At 50.3% G+C, this 17,011-nt stretch overlaps 1 protein-coding gene across 3 annotated transcripts in view; it reads left to right on the forward strand.

Moving 5' to 3' along the window:
• Positions 1-17,011, forward strand: part of SLC38A5 (solute carrier family 38 member 5) — a 414,747-nt gene that overhangs the window by 347,891 nt on the left and 49,845 nt on the right. For all 3 annotated transcript variants that reach the window (XM_078664699.1, XM_078664701.1, XM_078664700.1), the window contains 2 exons: positions 10,719-10,801; positions 13,103-13,161. In XM_078664699.1, coding sequence (XP_078520825.1) covers positions 10,719-10,801; positions 13,103-13,161 — 142 coding nt within the window. The remainder of the gene's footprint in view (positions 1-10,718; positions 10,802-13,102; positions 13,162-17,011) is intronic.

Below are 17,011 nucleotides of genomic sequence, written 5' to 3' on the forward strand. Positions count from 1 at the left end.
TTCGCAGAGCTTTGCGTAGCGCGACTGCGCAAATTCCGCCCACCCCTAGTCTAAACACTGCCGCTCCACTCAAATCTGGGATGAGAAAGTAAGGCCACTTCCAACCCCCTGTTGAAGCTCTTTATCAGCTTCTGGTTAAGGAAAGGTCCTAATTTAAGACCCACTCTAGGGTCATACATCTCTACTTTCTGTTGCAGTTTTATTTATCGCGAACTCGACCCAAAGGTAGTAGAGCGCTTTACATGAGCATCGGTTATGTTACATCAAGGATACATTCATTTTTTTGGTAGGCACAGGGAGATGAAGTGGTTTGCTCAGAATCAGGGCCCGATTCACAGAATTAACTTAAGACAAAATCCTAAACTTGCTACTTTTAGTATTCACAGAAGTTAGGATGTTGCCTTAAGTTTGTCTTAAGACAGACTTAAAACAGACTTAAGTTAGGATTTTGTCTTAAGTCTGTCTTAAGTCTGACTTAAGACAAACTTAAGACAAAATCCTAACTTCTGTGAATTCCAAAAGTAGTAAGTTTAGGATTTTGTCTGGCCCACAGGATGTTGTGCTGACGCCGACACTCGAACCTGGTTACCCATTTCGAAAGTCGGCATCTCTGACCGTTACGCCACATCTATGGGTTAGGATTGCTCATCCTAGTCTTGCTGTATCACCAGCCTACAAATGCCCGACATCCGTCTCCTTGATCTCACCTGCTGTTCGCCCCCACATCCGGTGGAGGAACTTCCCATGTTGAGTTAACTGTGGTGTATTGTTCTGGAGGTCAGGGCCCTCACGGGCACCAACCGAAGCCGTCTCACCCTTCCAGGGTCGGATCTCTTAGGAGACAGCGCCCTCTGGTGGAACGGCTCAGTGTCTGCAACCGCGAAGGCCGGGCCTGCCATGTCCCTCCCCCATCTAACGGCAGCAGTCATATCACAAACCGCTGGCAGATGTGGCATGTGCATGGCGGGTTAGGTATCCCATGAAACACTGCAGCCTTCTAGTCTCGCACCCCTCCCGTTCAAGTCATCTGTCTGCTTGCTTGAATGCACTCAGAACGTCTCCCTGTGTGGACCGAGTCCCAGCGCGCCCCGCAGCGCCTCCCTGCTCGTGGCCTTGGTCCCGGGTTCTTGATGCACCGGCTGTTCTCGTCCCCGAGTGACTCGTGGGTGCTGCGCTGCGGGCGGGGTCGTTTGTGCTTTTCATTTAAACGTTGAAAAAAAACCAAGCCTTGGCAGACGCACTGTGGGAACGTGGGCAGAGTACGCGTTCGAAGGAGGCGGTGCACTGCCACTGATCCCCAAGGGCGCTCCTTCCACCCAGTTGGCACAGCGCTCTGAAGCCTTTGCTGTTTTATTCTGTGCGACCAGCGCAGCCCTGGGAACCGGCCATGCCAGGGCCAGTGGTGGAGCTCCGGGGCAAGGGGGGGGGGGGGCAGGGGAGGGTAGAGGCCAGCTGCCCCAGGCTTTGTTGTGAGGCACTGGCCTGAAAGACGCGGGGAATGGCCTGTGCAAGAACGCAAGAACGGAGCTTCATGTACTCTGTGCACACTCGGCAACAAGAAGACCGCAGGTCACAGGTATGGTGGTCTCCGGACTGGGGGAGCGGTGGCTACGCAATGGCGACTCAAGGTGGGACATGACAACTTGTGGTCGGCCATGGCGACTCAAGGTGGGACATGACAAGTTGTGGTCGGCCATGGCGACTCAAGGTGGGACATGACAAGTTGTGGTCGGCCATGGCGACTCAAGGTGGGACATGACAACTTATGGTGGGCCATGGCGACTCAAGGTGGGACATGACAACTTATGGTGGGGCATGGCGACTCAAGGTGTGACATGGCAACTTGTGGTGAGCCATGGCGACTCAAGGTGTGACATGGCAACTTGTGGTGGGCCATGGCGACTCAAGGTGGGCCATGGCGACTCAAGGTGGGCCATGGCGACTCAAGGTGGGACATGACAACTTGTGGTGAGCCATGGCGACTCAAGGTGGGACATGACAACTTATGGTGAGCCATGGCGACTCAAGGTGGGACATGGCCACTTGTGGTGAGCCATGGCGACTCAAGGTGGAACATGGCCACTTGTGGTGAGCCATGGCGACTCAAGGTGGGACATGGCCACTTGTGGTGAGCCATGGCGACTCAAGGTGGAACATGGCCACTTGTGGTGAGCCATGGCGACTCAAGGTGGGACATGACAACTTGTGGTGAGCCATGGCGACTCAAGGTGGGACATGACAACTTATGGTGAGCCATGGCGACTCAAGGTGGGACATGACAACTTGTGGTGAGCCATGGCGACTCAAGGTGGAACATGGCCACTTGTGGTGAGCCATGGCGACTCAAGGTGGGACATGACAACTTGTGGTGAGCCATGGCGACTCAAGGTGGGACATGACAACTTATGGTGGGGCATGGCGACTCAAGGTGGAACATGGCCACTTGTGGTGAGCCATGGCGACTCAAGGTGGAACATGGCCACTTGTGGTGAGCCATGGCGACTCAAGGTGGAACATGGCCACTTGTGGTGAGCCATGGCGACTCAAGGTGGAACATGGCCACTTATGGTGAGCCATGGCGACTCAAGGTGGAACATGGCCACTTGTGGTGAGCCATGGCGACTCAAGGTGGAACATGGCCACTTGTGGTGAGCCATGGCGACTCAAGGTGGGACATGGCCACTTGTGGTGAGCCATGGCGACTCAAGGTGGGACATGGCCACTTGTGGTGAGCCATGGCGACTCAAGGTGGGACATGACAACTTGTGGTGAGCCCCTGCGACTCAAGGTGGGGCATGACAACTTGTGGTGAGCCCCTGCGACTCAAGGTGGAACATGGCCACTTGTGGTGAGCCATGGCGACTCAAGGTGGGACATGGCCACTTGTGGTGAGCCATGGCGACTCAAGGTGGGACATGGCCACTTGTGGTGAGCCATGGCGACTCAAGGTGGGACATGGCGACTTATGGTGGGCAGTGGCGTCACTGGGGTTGGTGTCACCCGGTGCGGGTAACTCATGGTGTCACCCCCTCACGACTTACCGCATGGACCACCTCTGTCGGAAATGTACGGTGCTAGGTACTGTCTTACTCCCTCTAGCTCCCTCTCTCTGTCTAGCTCCCTCTCTCTGTCTTACTCCCTCTAGCTCCCTCTGTCTCCCTCTCTCTCTCTCTTACTCCCTCTAGCTCCCTCTCTCTCTGCCTTACTCCCTCTAGCTCCCTCTCTCTCTGCCTTACTCCCTCTAGCTTCCTCTCTCTGTCTCACTCTCTCTAGCTCCCACTCTCTCTCTTACTCCCTCTAGCTCCCGCTCTCTCTCTTACTCCCTCTAGCTCCCTCTCTCTCTCTCTTACTCCCTCTAGCTCCCTCTCTCTCTCTGCCTTACTCCCTCTAGCTCCCTCTATCTCTCTGTCTTGCTCCCTCTAGCTCCCTCTCTCCCTCTCTTACTCCTTCTAGCCCCCTCTCTCTCTGTCTTACTCCCTCTTGCTCCCTCTCTCTCTGTCTTACTCCCTCTAGCTCCCTCTCTCTGTCTTACTCTATCTAGCTCCCACTCTCCTCTTACTCCCTCTAGCTCCCGCTCTCTCTCTTACTCCCTCTAGCTCCCCCTCTCTCTCTTACTCCGTCTAGCTCCCTCTCTCTCTGTCTTGCTCCCTTAGCTCCCTCTCTCTGTCTTACTCCCTCTAGCTTCCTCTCTCTCTGTCTTACTCCCTCTAGCCCCCTCTCTCTTACTCCCTCTAGCTCCCTCTCTCTCTCTTACTCCCTCTAGCCCCCTCTCCCTCTGTCTTGCTCCCTCTAGCTCTCTCTCTCTCTGTCTTACTCCCTCTAGCTCCCTCTCACTCTGTCTTGCTCCCTCTAGCTCCCTCTCTCTCTTACTCCCTCTAGCTCCCTCTCTGTCAAGAGCCCTCTAGCTCACGCTCTCTCTGTCTTACTCCCTCTCTCTGTCTAGCTCCCTCTCTCTCTGTCTTTCTCCCTCTAGCTCCCTCTGTCTCCCTCTCTCTGTCTTACTCCCTCTATCTCCCTCTCTCTCTGTCTTACTCCCTCTAGCTCCATCTCTCTGTCTAGCTCCCTCTCTCTCTTACTCCCTCTAGCTCCCTCTCCCTCTGTCTTGCTCCCTCTCTCTCTATCTTAATCCCTCTAGCTCCCTCTCTCTGTCTAGCTCCCTCTCTCCCTGTCTTACTCCCTCTGTCTCCCTCTCTGTCTTACTCCCTCTAGCTCCCTCTCTCTCTGTCTTACTCCCTATAGCTCCCTCTCTCTCTGTCTTATTCCCTCTAGCTCCCTCTCTGTCTTGCTCCCCCTAGCTCCCTCTCTATCTGTCTTGCTCCGCCTAGCTCCCTCTCTCTCTGTCTTACTCCCGCTAGCTCCCTCTAGCTCCCTCTCTCTCCGGCTTGGTCCCTCTAGCTCCCTCTCTCTGTCTTGCTCCCTCTAGCTCCCTCTCTCTCTCTTACTCCCTCTAGCTTCCTCTCTCTCTGTCTTGCTCGCTCTAGCTCCCTGTAGCTCCCTCTCTCTCTATCTTACTCCCTCTAGCTCCCTCTCTCTGTCTAGCTCCCTCTCTCGCTGGCTTACTCTCTCTAGCTCCCTCTCTCTCTGTCTTACTCCCTCTAGCTCCCTCTCTCTGTCTAGCTCCCTCTCTCTTGCTCCCTCTAGCTCCCTCTGTCTCCCTCTCTCTCGGTCTTACTCCCTCTAGCTCCCTCTCTCTCTGTCTTACTCCCTCTAGCTCCCTCTCTCTCTGTCGTACTCCCTCTAGCTCCTCTCTCTGTCTTCCTCCCTCTAGCTCCCTCTCTCTCTCTTACTCCCTCTAGATCCCTCTCTCTGTGTCTTACTCCCTTTAGCTCCCTCTCTCTCTATCTTACTCCCTCTAGCTCACTCTCTCTGTCTAGCTCCCCCTCTCTCTGTCTTGCTCCCTCTAGCTCCCTCTGACTCCCTCTCTCTCTGTCTTACTCCCTCTAGCTCCCTCTCTCTGTCTAGCTCCCTCTAGCTCCCTCTCTCTCTCTTACTCCCTCTAGCCCCCTCTCCCTCTGTCTTGCTCCCTCTAGCTCTCTCTCTCTCTGTCTTACTCCCTCTAGCTCCCTCTCACTCTGTCTTGCTCCCTCTAGCTCCCTCTCTCTCTTACTCCCTCTAGCTCCCTCTCTGTCAAGAGCCCTCTAGCTCACGCTCTCTCTGTCTTACTCCCTCTCTCTGTCTAGCTCCCTCTCTCTCTGTCTTTCTCCCTCTAGCTCCCTCTGTCTCCCTCTCTCTGTCTTACTCCCTCTATCTCCCTCTCTCTCTGTCTTACTCCCTCTAGCTCCATCTCTCTGTCTAGCTCCCTCTCTCTCTTACTCCCTCTAGCTCCCTCTCCCTCTGTCTTGCTCCCTCTCTCTCTATCTTAATCCCTCTAGCTCCCTCTCTCTGTCTAGCTCCCTCTCTCCCTGTCTTACTCCCTCTGTCTCCCTCTCTGTCTTACTCCCTCTAGCCCCCCCTCTCTCTGTCTTACTCCCTATAGCTCCCTCTCTCTCTGTCTTATTCCCTCTAGCTCCCTCTAGCTCCCTCTCTGTCTTGCTCCCCCTAGCTCCCTCTCTATCTGTCTTGCTCCGCCTAGCTCCCTCTCTCTCTGTCTTACTCCCGCTAGCTCCCTCTAGCTCCCTCTCTCTCCGGCTTGGTCCCTCTAGCTCCCTCTCTCTGTCTTGCTCCCTCTAGCTCCCTCTCTCTCTCTTACTCCCTCTAGCTTCCTCTCTCTCTGTCTTGCTCGCTCTAGCTCCCTGTAGCTCCCTCTCTCTCTATCTTACTCCCTCTAGCTCCCTCTCTCTGTCTAGCTCCCTCTCTCGCTGGCTTACTCTCTCTAGCTCCCTCTCTCTCTGTCTTACTCCCTCTAGCTCCCTCTCTCTGTCTAGCTCCCTCTCTCTTGCTCCCTCTAGCTCCCTCTGTCTCCCTCTCTCTCGGTCTTACTCCCTCTAGCTCCCTCTCTCTCTGTCTTACTCCCTCTAGCTCCCTCTCTCTCTGTCGTACTCCCTCTAGCTCCTCTCTCTGTCTTCCTCCCTCTAGCTCCCTCTCTCTCTCTTACTCCCTCTAGATCCCTCTCTCTGTGTCTTACTCCCTTTAGCTCCCTCTCTCTCTATCTTACTCCCTCTAGCTCACTCTCTCTGTCTAGCTCCCCCTCTCTCTGTCTTGCTCCCTCTAGCTCCCTCTGACTCCCTCTCTCTCTGTCTTACTCCCTCTAGCTCCCTCTCTCTGTCTAGCTCCCTCTCTCTCTGTCTTACTCCATCTAGCTCCCTCTCTCTGTCTAGCTCCCTCGAGCTCCCTCTCTCTCTCTGTCTTACTCCCTCTAGCTCCCTCTGTCTCTGTCTAGCTCCCTCTCTCTGTCTTACTCCCTCTAGCTCCCTCTGTCTCCCTCTCGCTCTGTCTTGCTCCCTCTAGCTCTCTCTCTCTTATTCCCTCTAGCTCCCTCTCTCTCTGTCTTGCTCCCTCTCTCTCTGTCTTGCTCCCTCTAGCTCCCTCTCTCTCTATCGTACTCCCTCTAGCTCCCTCTCTCTGTCTAGCTCCCTCTCTCTCTCTGTCTTACTTCCTCTAGCTACCTCTGTCTCCCTCTCTCTGTCTAGCTCCCTCTCTCTCTGTCTTTCTCACTCTAGCTCCCTCTCTCTTTCTCACTCTAACTCTCTCTCTCTCTTTGTCTTCTTACTCCCTCTAGCTCCCTCTCTCTCGCACATTAAACCCCGGGGGGGGGGGGGTTGGGGGGGGGGCAGGACCCCCCCCTTTTACACTCTCTGCCGCTTTCATGTGGTTTCTCTTTTAAAGATTTTCAAGATGCAAAAAGAAATCTGTGTACAAGGCACCAGCGAGTTTGTAGACGTGAGAATGTTTTTACGATATGAAACAGCTAAAGTAAAAGCTAATTTCCACCACCCCTCTTCAGCACCGTGTCTTTTTCCATATAAATGGCGGGGGCCCCTCATTACTACACTTTTCAAACTTTAACTAATGAGAACATTTTAATTCGAATAGGTGAGAAAATATCTCTGTTCGCTTTTGTTTTTAAAGCGGATCGAGTCTCTCCGAGGCCTTCGGGTGCGGTGCAGGGGGTGCCATGTACAGAGGCCTGCTGGGGGGGGGGGGGGGCGCAACCAGATGGTGTCACCCCCATGTGAGGGTGTCACCCGGTGCGGTCCGCACCCCCCGCACTCCCCTAGTGACGCCACTGATGGTGGGCCATGGCAACTCAAGGTGGGACATGGTGGCTCAGGTTAGGCAACGTCGACTCTTGGTGGGCAATACCGACTCAGGGTGGGCAATGCTAACTTTGAGTGGGCCATGGTGACTTGACTGGGCGAGTGCCATGGTGACTCAGTGTAGTCAGTGATAACTCAGTGATGGCCATGGTAATTCAAAGAAGGCTGCAATGGCCCGTAGTGGACCACAGAAACTTGAGGTAGGCCACTGTGGCTTGGGCTACCCACAGTAGCTCATGATATGCAAAATAAAGAGGATGAACTGTGGTGACCTTTATTTCCAACGTCGGCGGGCCTCCAGCAGCTATCCTTTGCAGCGCCCGGACATACACGTATGCAGCATCCGGCTTGGTCTATCGTGTTTATCGAGTGGATCTTTTAACTACGAAGGAGATACAGTTATCAGCCATTGAAACGTTACAACATTGCTGTAGGCAGCTCTTAAGATTTTTATGGGTAACGTTCCGGTCCTGCATATAAAAACGAGCCCGTAATTGGAGCAGGTGATATTAGTCTCAACGGCCGCGGGACGCCAGCAGCTATCTTCTGCAGCGCCCGGGTGATTACATACGCAGTTCCTGGCGTGTATTATCGATCTAGAATCTTATCGATTGAATTGAAATTACGAAGTTGGTACAGTAATTGGCCATTGAAACGCTGTTACGTTGCTATAGGCAGCTTTCAAGATTTTTTCGGAAACCTATCAAGAACATTTTAAAGTAGAAAAGTGACGCTACTAATTGAAATATATATTGGCGATAGCTACCCGGCTTTACGAGCAACTGGCTCTGACAGCGTCAAGTAAACCTGGTCGCCAGATAAGACTAAAACAACTACAATTAGCATACGGAAATTGTGGCTCCTGAAGAAGGCGTCTCTTGTAACGCCGAAACGCACGTCGGAAAATATTCATTGCCACCAAATTTTGCTTTTTAATTTTATATGAATGTATTGTATTGAAATTGCTTAAATTGTTTTTTATGGATTGTCTAAACTTATGTTTTATTAGTATGTACAATGGTTGTTTTTAACATGATTCCCTATTAAATGAATTAGAGTTCTTTTAATCTTGTTGTTCTTTTATGAATTTACCTTCCCTTGTATTTTGCTAAGATTATGTTTCGATATTCACACAGACCTTGGTGGGCTACCATGCCTGAAACTGGGTCATGTTGACTCGGTTAAGGCCACTACGCCGCAGAAGGGGTACATTGCCTTAGCGTGGTCCACTCTGTGATCCAGAGTAGGCCCTAGAGGTTTGGGGTAAGCTGGAGTGGCTTAGTGTGTGTTATTCAGACTTGGGATGTGCCACAGGTTCTCAGAGAAAAGTGGGGTGTGGGGAAGTATGGTGTGGGAGAAATAGGGCAATGAAGATTTAGGCTAGACAAGCTGATATGTGGTAGGCCACCAAGACTTGGAGTGGGCCAAATTGAATCCCAGCAGGCAATAGCGGCTTAGAGTGGACTTTGGTGACTTAGGACGCGGTGTCACGCCCCCACAGTGGCTTGTGGAGGGTTACTGTCACAAGGACTTGGTTGAGAAATGGGGAATCACGTGGGCCACAGTAACTAAGGATAATCAAGAGTGGGTTAAAGTGGGCCTTTGTGACTTAGGGTGGGGCACTGGCTTTCAAGGAGGGTCATTTAGACTCAGCGTGGTCACACCTAGAGAAAGCCATGGTGAATTACGGTGGGCATAAGGATACAGGTGAGTGATGGTTTAGTGATTGACTATCTTTTGCTTGTCATGGGAAGCAATGGCAAATCTGGCGAGGTTTTGGCATACCTGACCAACTGCAGGAGGCATGATCTGCAACTAGAAGCCAGTGTCAAGTCAACTTTCCATCATAAGAAGGCAAAAAGACACAGCAGGTTACATTATCAAATGGAACTCTACTGTCCAGAACCCGAGCAAAATTCTTAAGCAGAGGTATCTTGTTAAGATTACACCTTATCACTTGGGAAGATAGCAAGCACCCAAAAAGACTTGTGTCCTGACGAATGCCTGGGACTCTACATTGGCATTTACAAAGACTGAAACATGTTGACAGATATGACACGAGCGGGCTTAATAAAACTGTCTTGGTGTGTTTTTAATCTTGTGAGTGAGAGAGAGGAAGAGACAAGAATAAAATATAGTTTTCTTACAGCCACATATTTTTAGCTTGATCCTGGGATGTCGTCTTAATATTTGGTACATATTTGGGAATAAGTACTCAGAGAGCTAGCGTAGACACCTGTCCACATTATTTCATAAGGAATTTTCACAAAAAGTTAGTATCTTCCTATGAGCTGCCCAGCAGCAGCACATTATAGACATAACCTTCCAGCCATAGTGAGGAGAAATCTCTATGACAAAGCGTACCGCATAATGTGGGCGTGGGCTTGGTATCATTTTATTGACTGTCGACCCGAAACTGATCTGCCGACATTGGTCAACTCTGTTGTTCTGTTAAACGAGTGGCCTCTGTGTAGAGGCCACTCGTTTAACAGAACAACAGAGTCTCCAATATTTTTGTGCATATCTGTCTCTCAAGAGTAAATATATATTGCAGTCTCTTTAAATATGTCCTCTTGTTCTGTACTTTATAGTAGAAACTGATGGCAAAACACCACCTCACTCCTCCTTAATGAATGTCCTTTTTTCATTTACAAAAGAAAGATGAATACACGGCATTGGTAGAAACTTTGCAACTTAGGCTCGCCAGCTGCTGTCGCTAGGTCCAGGTGTCTCTAGTTTTCCACTATAAGGTTTTTCGTAGATTCACATAATCGGATTATTCTGTTCCCAGTCGCTGGGCTGGTAATCTCAGTGGAGTGTGAATAATTGAAGACTGTGAATCTGTAAAGGATGCATAATGATCTACAGTGCTTGGCAGAGCTGTAGTTGCAGGCAATATACTTTTGTACTCCAGCGCTGGATCTTTCATAGATTCACATACTTGAATTATGTCCTGTTGTTTTCCCATCCTTACGACTGGTTAGAATTCAAGCATGCGAATCTGTCCATTATGTGAACGCTGCTGAAAAATGTTTGCGGTGTGTCAGTTCTGTCACTCCTGGTTAGGCAGCATCTTTCAGTGCTTTCGATTAATCAAAATAATTTCATGTTCGTCCCATGTACTTTAAGCTAGGCTTCAGTGGGAATTTGAAATTTTCACAAGTAGGTGCTTCTCCTAAATGGTGCACCCAATGAAAATATTGCAAGAAAGGCATCATATCCCAGCATGACCTTTAAAATGGTCATCCAATGAATATGTCTCAAGATGCAAGCTGACGTCATCAACCAGTTGAACATTCTAACTTGCCTGTCGTTGGTGATTGTTTGTAAAGCAGAAGTGGGAAAAGATGACTTTTCTTTACACTGGACGGCCCCTTCAAGTAAAAGCTTGCATACAGGCACAAACACCCTTTACCCACTTGTTGTTAGTTTCGGCGCACACTATTGGACATGGGAACGCGCAGTGAAATTGTTTACCAAATTTTTGCAGTCTCTGTAAAAATTGTCTTTTTTTTTTTTCAGAGACTGGTACCTGAATGGAAATATTTTAATCATAATTGTCAGCATTTGCATCATCCTGCCACTTGCCCTAATGAAACACCTTGGTAAGTTTGTGTATACTGTATATTGCCCGGAATGTCTGTGTGCCTTGGAATGCGCTTCTATTATTTGACTACTTTGAGTGAATGCTTTGAAATGTACTTCTGTTTTTACAAATGCCTAGAAGGGGTACTGCCATTTATCCAGACTGGAGTGACTGCTTATTACTGTATTTCTGATGTTTAACTGGCTGGTACAACTGCCTAGTAATGTATTGCTATTTTTCCGCCCACGTATCATCTCGGAATGTATATCCTTTAATTTACCACCTTCTATGAATGCTTCGAAAGGTTGACTAGATAATCGCCCAAGTAGTACAACTGCTTCAGAATATACTTCTGTTAATTGCTCAGCTTGTACAAATGCTTTGGAAATGTTCTTCTGGTAATTGCTCAACTTGTACAAGTGCTTTGGAATGTATCCTTCTAAACTGACCATCTTGTAAGAGTGCTTCAGAATGTTCTTCTGTTAACCATCCAGTTTGTACGAATGTTTTGGAATGTATACTGTTAATTGCCCAGCTTGTATGTATTCTTCGGGAATGTTCTTCTGTTAATCGTCCAGCTTGTGTGTATTCTTTGGAATGTTCTACTGTTAGTCACCCAGTTTGTGTGTGTTTTCTTTGGAATACACTTCTGTTAATCTCCCATCTTGTGTGTATTCTTCAGAATGTTCTTCTGTGAAATTGCCCAGCTTGTATGTACTCTTCGGAATGTTCTTCTGTTAATTGCCCAGCTTGTATGTACTCTTCGGAATGTTCTTCTGTTATTCTCCCAGCGTGTGTGTATTCTTTGGAATATTTTTCTGTTAATCAGACAGCTTGTGTATATTCTTTGGAATGTACTACTGTTAATCTCCCAGCGTGTGTGTATACTTCAGATTGTTCATCTGTTAATTGCAGAGCGTGTATGTACTCTTTGGAATTTTCTTTTGTTATTCTCCCAGCTTGTGTGTATTCTTTGGAATGTTCTTCTGTTAATCACCCAGCTTGTGTATAGTCTTCAAAATGTTCTTATGTTATTCGCCCAGTTTGTATGTATTCTTCGGAATGTTCTTCTGTTAAGCACCTTGCTACTACAAACTCTTTAGATCAGGGGTCTTCAACCTTTTCTGTAATAAAAGCTACTTATGTTCAATACAAACTCATTGAGAGCTACTAATATTACTAGTCTTGTAATAGTGACCATACCAGAGACGATTACGTTAGTCTCCACCACCCTATGCAAGATTCCCAGCAGTGATCCCCTCGGTGTAGCAGGCAGGATTGACAGCAGAAATGTAAAAAAAGGCGTTGTCACTTTGGAATGTCTTTTCATAGTTAATTAATAAAATCCATAGTGCGGCAATGAAATAACATTTATCACTCAAATATCAAAATATTTTGGAAATGCAAAAGTTTTTCTTCAAATATCAGTTTATGAGTTCTGAAAATACACACATTTTTGTCTTAAGAACACGCTTGTCAGTTTTGGTACAAATATATTATTATTTCTACAAGCGAGAGCTTCCAATCTAGTAGATGTGCTAAGAGAGCTTCCTCCAGGTAGTCGGAGAGCTTCCAGCAGCTCCTGAGCTACTTGTTGGAGAAGCCTGCTATAGATAACACTTCTGTAAGCCACCTGATCTTAGGTCCTGCTCGTAAAGGGGTTGGCTACTTCACACAGTCTGTTGTTGTCGATAAGACAGAGATTTCATTGAGTCACTTGACAGGAATTCCTAAAAAAAACACTGACATATCTGGAAGTCTGTGAAGCCAGCGCTCTGATTGACAGGCATTGTATTTAAAAGTCAATAGTTAGTGCTTGGGTTTAGCAGTTGAAAATTGATGCTTCTGACTGCAGCTTGGATGATTGTGCCTGGAAGAGACTGACATATCCACCAAGGACAGAAATATACATATTCAATTAAAAAAAGGAGTGTTTTGATCTTGTCCAATGCCAGAATTCACCTTTTTCCAGGATAAATGTGCACCCTGTTCTTCATAGTAGACTTTTATTTGTATATTGTTCAATTTTTTCTATTAGGTGAATGTTAGTATTTTTAGAGGATTTGTTTGCATTTTGATAAGTGACTGTGAGTTATAAATTTGGGCTGGGCCTGTGATAGATAATCATTCATTAGCAAACATTTAACAATGATTTATCTTCCTCTCTTTTAACATACCTGGGATATGTGCACTTCCTTTATAATCACACTGGTATTGGTTATTTATCTTGTTCCCCATTAGGGTATTTGGGTATGGTCTTCGGTAGATGCACTCCCATTGGCCGCACTCTGCTAACCGCTGTTCTTCTTCTTCCCTCTAGGGTACCTGGGATACACCAGCGGCTTCTCTCTCACCTGTATGGTGTTCTTCCTAATCTCAGTAAGTCATGCTTCCCTCCTTAGACCTTCATGTTGACAGTACGCGAGCAACATTCACAATCTGATTTTTTTTTTTAAACTAGCTTCAGTGTTTGGGGTTTTTGATGTTTCCTTGCTCTGCATGCAGGTTTCAGTTAGTTCAAACTCAACACCATCACAGTTGCCTCTGTACTTGGGTCTATTGCGCCGCCGCCAAGGACGGTTTTGAGGATATTGAAAAGAAAAGTCTGTGTATTTATTTTTTTGCATTTTATAGCTGGAAGAGAACACAAAAGGTAATTAAAAGTGCTTTAGACAGTATGACAACATATAAAACCAGTAACATTCTACTCAAAGAAATAGAGTGAAAATACGATCAACAGACATGCATAATCAAGTTACAGTAATGTAGAAACAGAACTGAAACCTACACCATTCTAAGAATGTTTTAAATGTTAGAGATTTTTATGGTAAATGTGGCACAGTTCTGATATCTGCTGAATGGACATACATATTGACATAAGTGCAGAAAATTAGAATTGTAGAGTTGCAGGGTTATGTAATTTATCCTTAGAATGTCTATATACTGCAACTCTCAAAGTCCACTCTATTGGTTCAGGTTCTTGACCCAACAGATGGCAGTAGCACATTAGAGTGCCTTGTAGGAGAAGAAGGCCACCTGAAAGTATGTTCTGTCAAGTCGCAGGAGGCAGGAAATCTTAAGCTAGGTTTGGTGTGATGCAAAATAATCCCTCGCCCCAGAATCCTCCCAGACTGCAGAGTGAAGGAGGCACCCACTGTCCCCAGGGCCCTGAGACTGGCCTTTAGCACACCCTAGAGCCTCCTAAAGTTTGCCTGGATAACACTAACAGTTATACTACAGAAATAATGTCTGTACGTGAGATGAATGTCTTGATACCCTGTAACAGATGCATATAAGAATTGGTTGCACAAACATTATTTTTAATAGGATCTTTCAGTGAAGGTTTGACCTTGATTACAAGACACGGAAAGTGTGTATAATCTGAAAGAAACAGGTTAGTATTAGATTCCTTACCTTAGAATATCCCCAGGCGTCAGTCTGGATCCGGAAACTTTTGCGTAGCAGTACCCCTGCGCGTCGGTAGGCGTCGTCTGCAGGCGTCCCCTGCGGCTCCGCGTCCGTCGTCGGCGTCGTGCGCCGTGATGACGTCGCTGGAGTATATAGACGCCGCCTCCGCGCGCTGACGTCAGTTCTTCTTTTTTCCGCGCCAGTTAGCGCAGATCCGAAGAGCAGTGCTCCGGTCTTTTGACCAAAGTTTTTTGATTAACTCTAACTCTTAAGGTGCCGGTAGGATGCCCGGTTTTAAGAACTGTGACGGGTGTGATCGCACGATGTCGGTCACCGACCACCATCGACTCTGCCTCCGGTGCCTGGGCGCGGACCACGACGTGGAGTCCTGCGTCGACTGCCGGGCCTTGACGAGTAGAACAAGTTACTTACCTTCGGTAACGATATATCTGTAAGAAACAGTAGTTAGTATTAGATTCCTTACCTTAGAATATCCCCAGGCGTCAGTCTGGATCCGGAAACTTTTGCGTAGCAGTACCCCTGCGCGTCGGTAGGCGTCGTCTGCAGGCGTCCCCTGCGGCTCCGCGCGGTCCCGGTCCGGCCGGAGGTCGAGGGAGCGGTCGAGAGAACGGTCGCGGAGCCGCCACGAGCGCTCCGGAAGTCGTCACCATTCCTCCGGTTCCTCAGGTAAGAAACACAAGAAGTCGGGGCGTCGTCATCGCACCCCCGACTCCCCCCGACGCTCGCGCGATGCGGCCGGGGGTTCGGGTAGCCCCGCGTGGGTCGCCGACGCTGCCTGCTCCATACCCGTCGGTCCCTGGGCAAGGCGCGTCGCGCGAGGAGATAGAGGAGTTCCTCATGGCCATGAGGGCGCTGTCTCCTCCGGCGGGGCCTACGGCGCCTGCGGGCCCGGTGGTCCCGTCCGGGGGCCCGAGCGGTTCGGGTGCTCCTGCTCCGACGCCGTCGGGTGCTCCGGCCCCGACGCCGCCGACGGCTCCTGCCCCGGCGCCGCTGGGTCCTTCAGGGTCGACGCCGGCTGGTCCGCCGGCCTCTCCGGCGCCGATTCCATCTGGGCAACCCATGGTGCCGCCTCCACGCGGCGCCGCGACTCCGTCGCCGGCTCCGGCCGGCGTCGGGGCTCCGGCGCCGGCTCCGGGCGGCGCCACCCCCATTCCCTCTCCTACTCCGGACACGGAGTCGGACCGGCGTCGCCCGACGCCGAGTCCGGCGCCGATGGGGCCCATTGGCCCCGAGGAGCCGGTCTACATCGTTGACTCAGAATATGGTGAGGATGAAGATTATGGAGAGGGTTGGGAGGGGTCTGAGGACCCTCTGTCACGCGAGTGTCAGTACAACGTGGACTGGACAGGTGACTTGGGTGAGGCCAGTGGTCTGGACGATTCTCCTAACCCTGGTTTTGTCTCGCCTCCTACTGTGGCTTCGGAGGCTGGGGCTGCTTATTCAGTGGTGTTGATGAGGGCTGCCAAGGCTTTACGCCTTGAGCTCCCCGTCGCTAAAGTGAGGCCTAACATCCTCACCGAGGTCTTCCAACCGCAGTCATGCCCACAGGAGCCTCTGCTGCCGTTCAATGAAGCCTTGACAGACGTTCTTTTGGGCACGTGGTCCAGGCCCGCTTCAGGTTCGCCTGTTGATAGGAACGTGGCCAGACGCCACCGTCCGTGTCCGGACGACCCTAAGTTCCTGTCCACCCATCCCACCCCTGAGAGTCTGGTGATCCAGGCCTCGACTTCCCAAACCGCATTCCCGTCGGCCCCGCCCGATCGGGAATCAAAGAGGTACGACCAGTATGGAAAGAAGGTCTTCTCGTCCCTGAGTCTGGGACTGCGGTCTTGCAACACCGCATGCCTCTTGGGCCGCTACACCCACTCTCTGTGGGATACGGTCGCGGAGTGTCTGCCGCAATGCCCGCAGGAGGTACAGGACAAGCTCGGCCAGGCTATGATTGAAGGCCGAGACGCGGCGAGATATTCCATCAGGTGTGGTCTTGATACGACCGACTCGCTGGGCAGAGCGATGTCCACGACGGTGGCGATTCGTCGCCACGCCTGGCTGAGATCCGCCAACTTTTCGACGGATGTCCAAAATACTTTGATGGACATGCCGTTCGATGGCAGTCGCCTGTTTGGCGACAAAGCGGACCACGCGCTTGAGCGCTTCAAGGACTCCAGGGTCACAGCCAAGTCCTTGGGTCTCTCGACCCAGCGCCAGCAAACGGGTTCGTTTCGCTCCTTTCGTGGCCAAGGAAGGGGCGGTCCCACACGTGCTGCCAGCCAAGCACCGCAGAACACTTCTCAACGCGGTGGCGGCTGTGGATTCCGCCGTGGAGGCGGTAGGGGACAACGGCGAGGTCAGGCCACACCTCCCCCCGCAGCATCAGCCTCCAAATCCTCCTAGTCCGAGCTTTCAGGCCCATGTGACGCCAGTGGGTGGCAGGGTTCGCCATCACCACTCCCGCTGGCGCACTATCACATCGGACAGGTGGGTGCTGCAGCTCGTCCGAAGGGGCTACTCCCTCCCCTTCGAGACCACTCCTCCAGCCATGCCACCGCAGAACCACCGTGTGTCGGGGGACCACTTGACACTTCTGCAGGAGGAAGTTACGGCCCTCTTGGCCAAGGGGGCCATCGAGCGCGTTCCTGGGCCAGAAGTAGGGTGTGGTTGCTATTCCCACTACTTTCTGGTACCCAAGAAGGACAAGGGGGGCCTGCGTCCTATCTTGGATCTACGGAACGTCAACGGCTTCCTCCGGAAGGAGAAGTTCAAGATGTTGACTTTGGCTCAGGTCTTGGCTGCTCTAGAC

This window comes from Lissotriton helveticus, chromosome 10, assembly GCF_964261635.1.
Source record: "Lissotriton helveticus chromosome 10, aLisHel1.1, whole genome shotgun sequence".
In the NCBI taxonomy this organism is placed as follows: domain Eukaryota; kingdom Metazoa; phylum Chordata; class Amphibia; order Caudata; family Salamandridae; genus Lissotriton; species Lissotriton helveticus.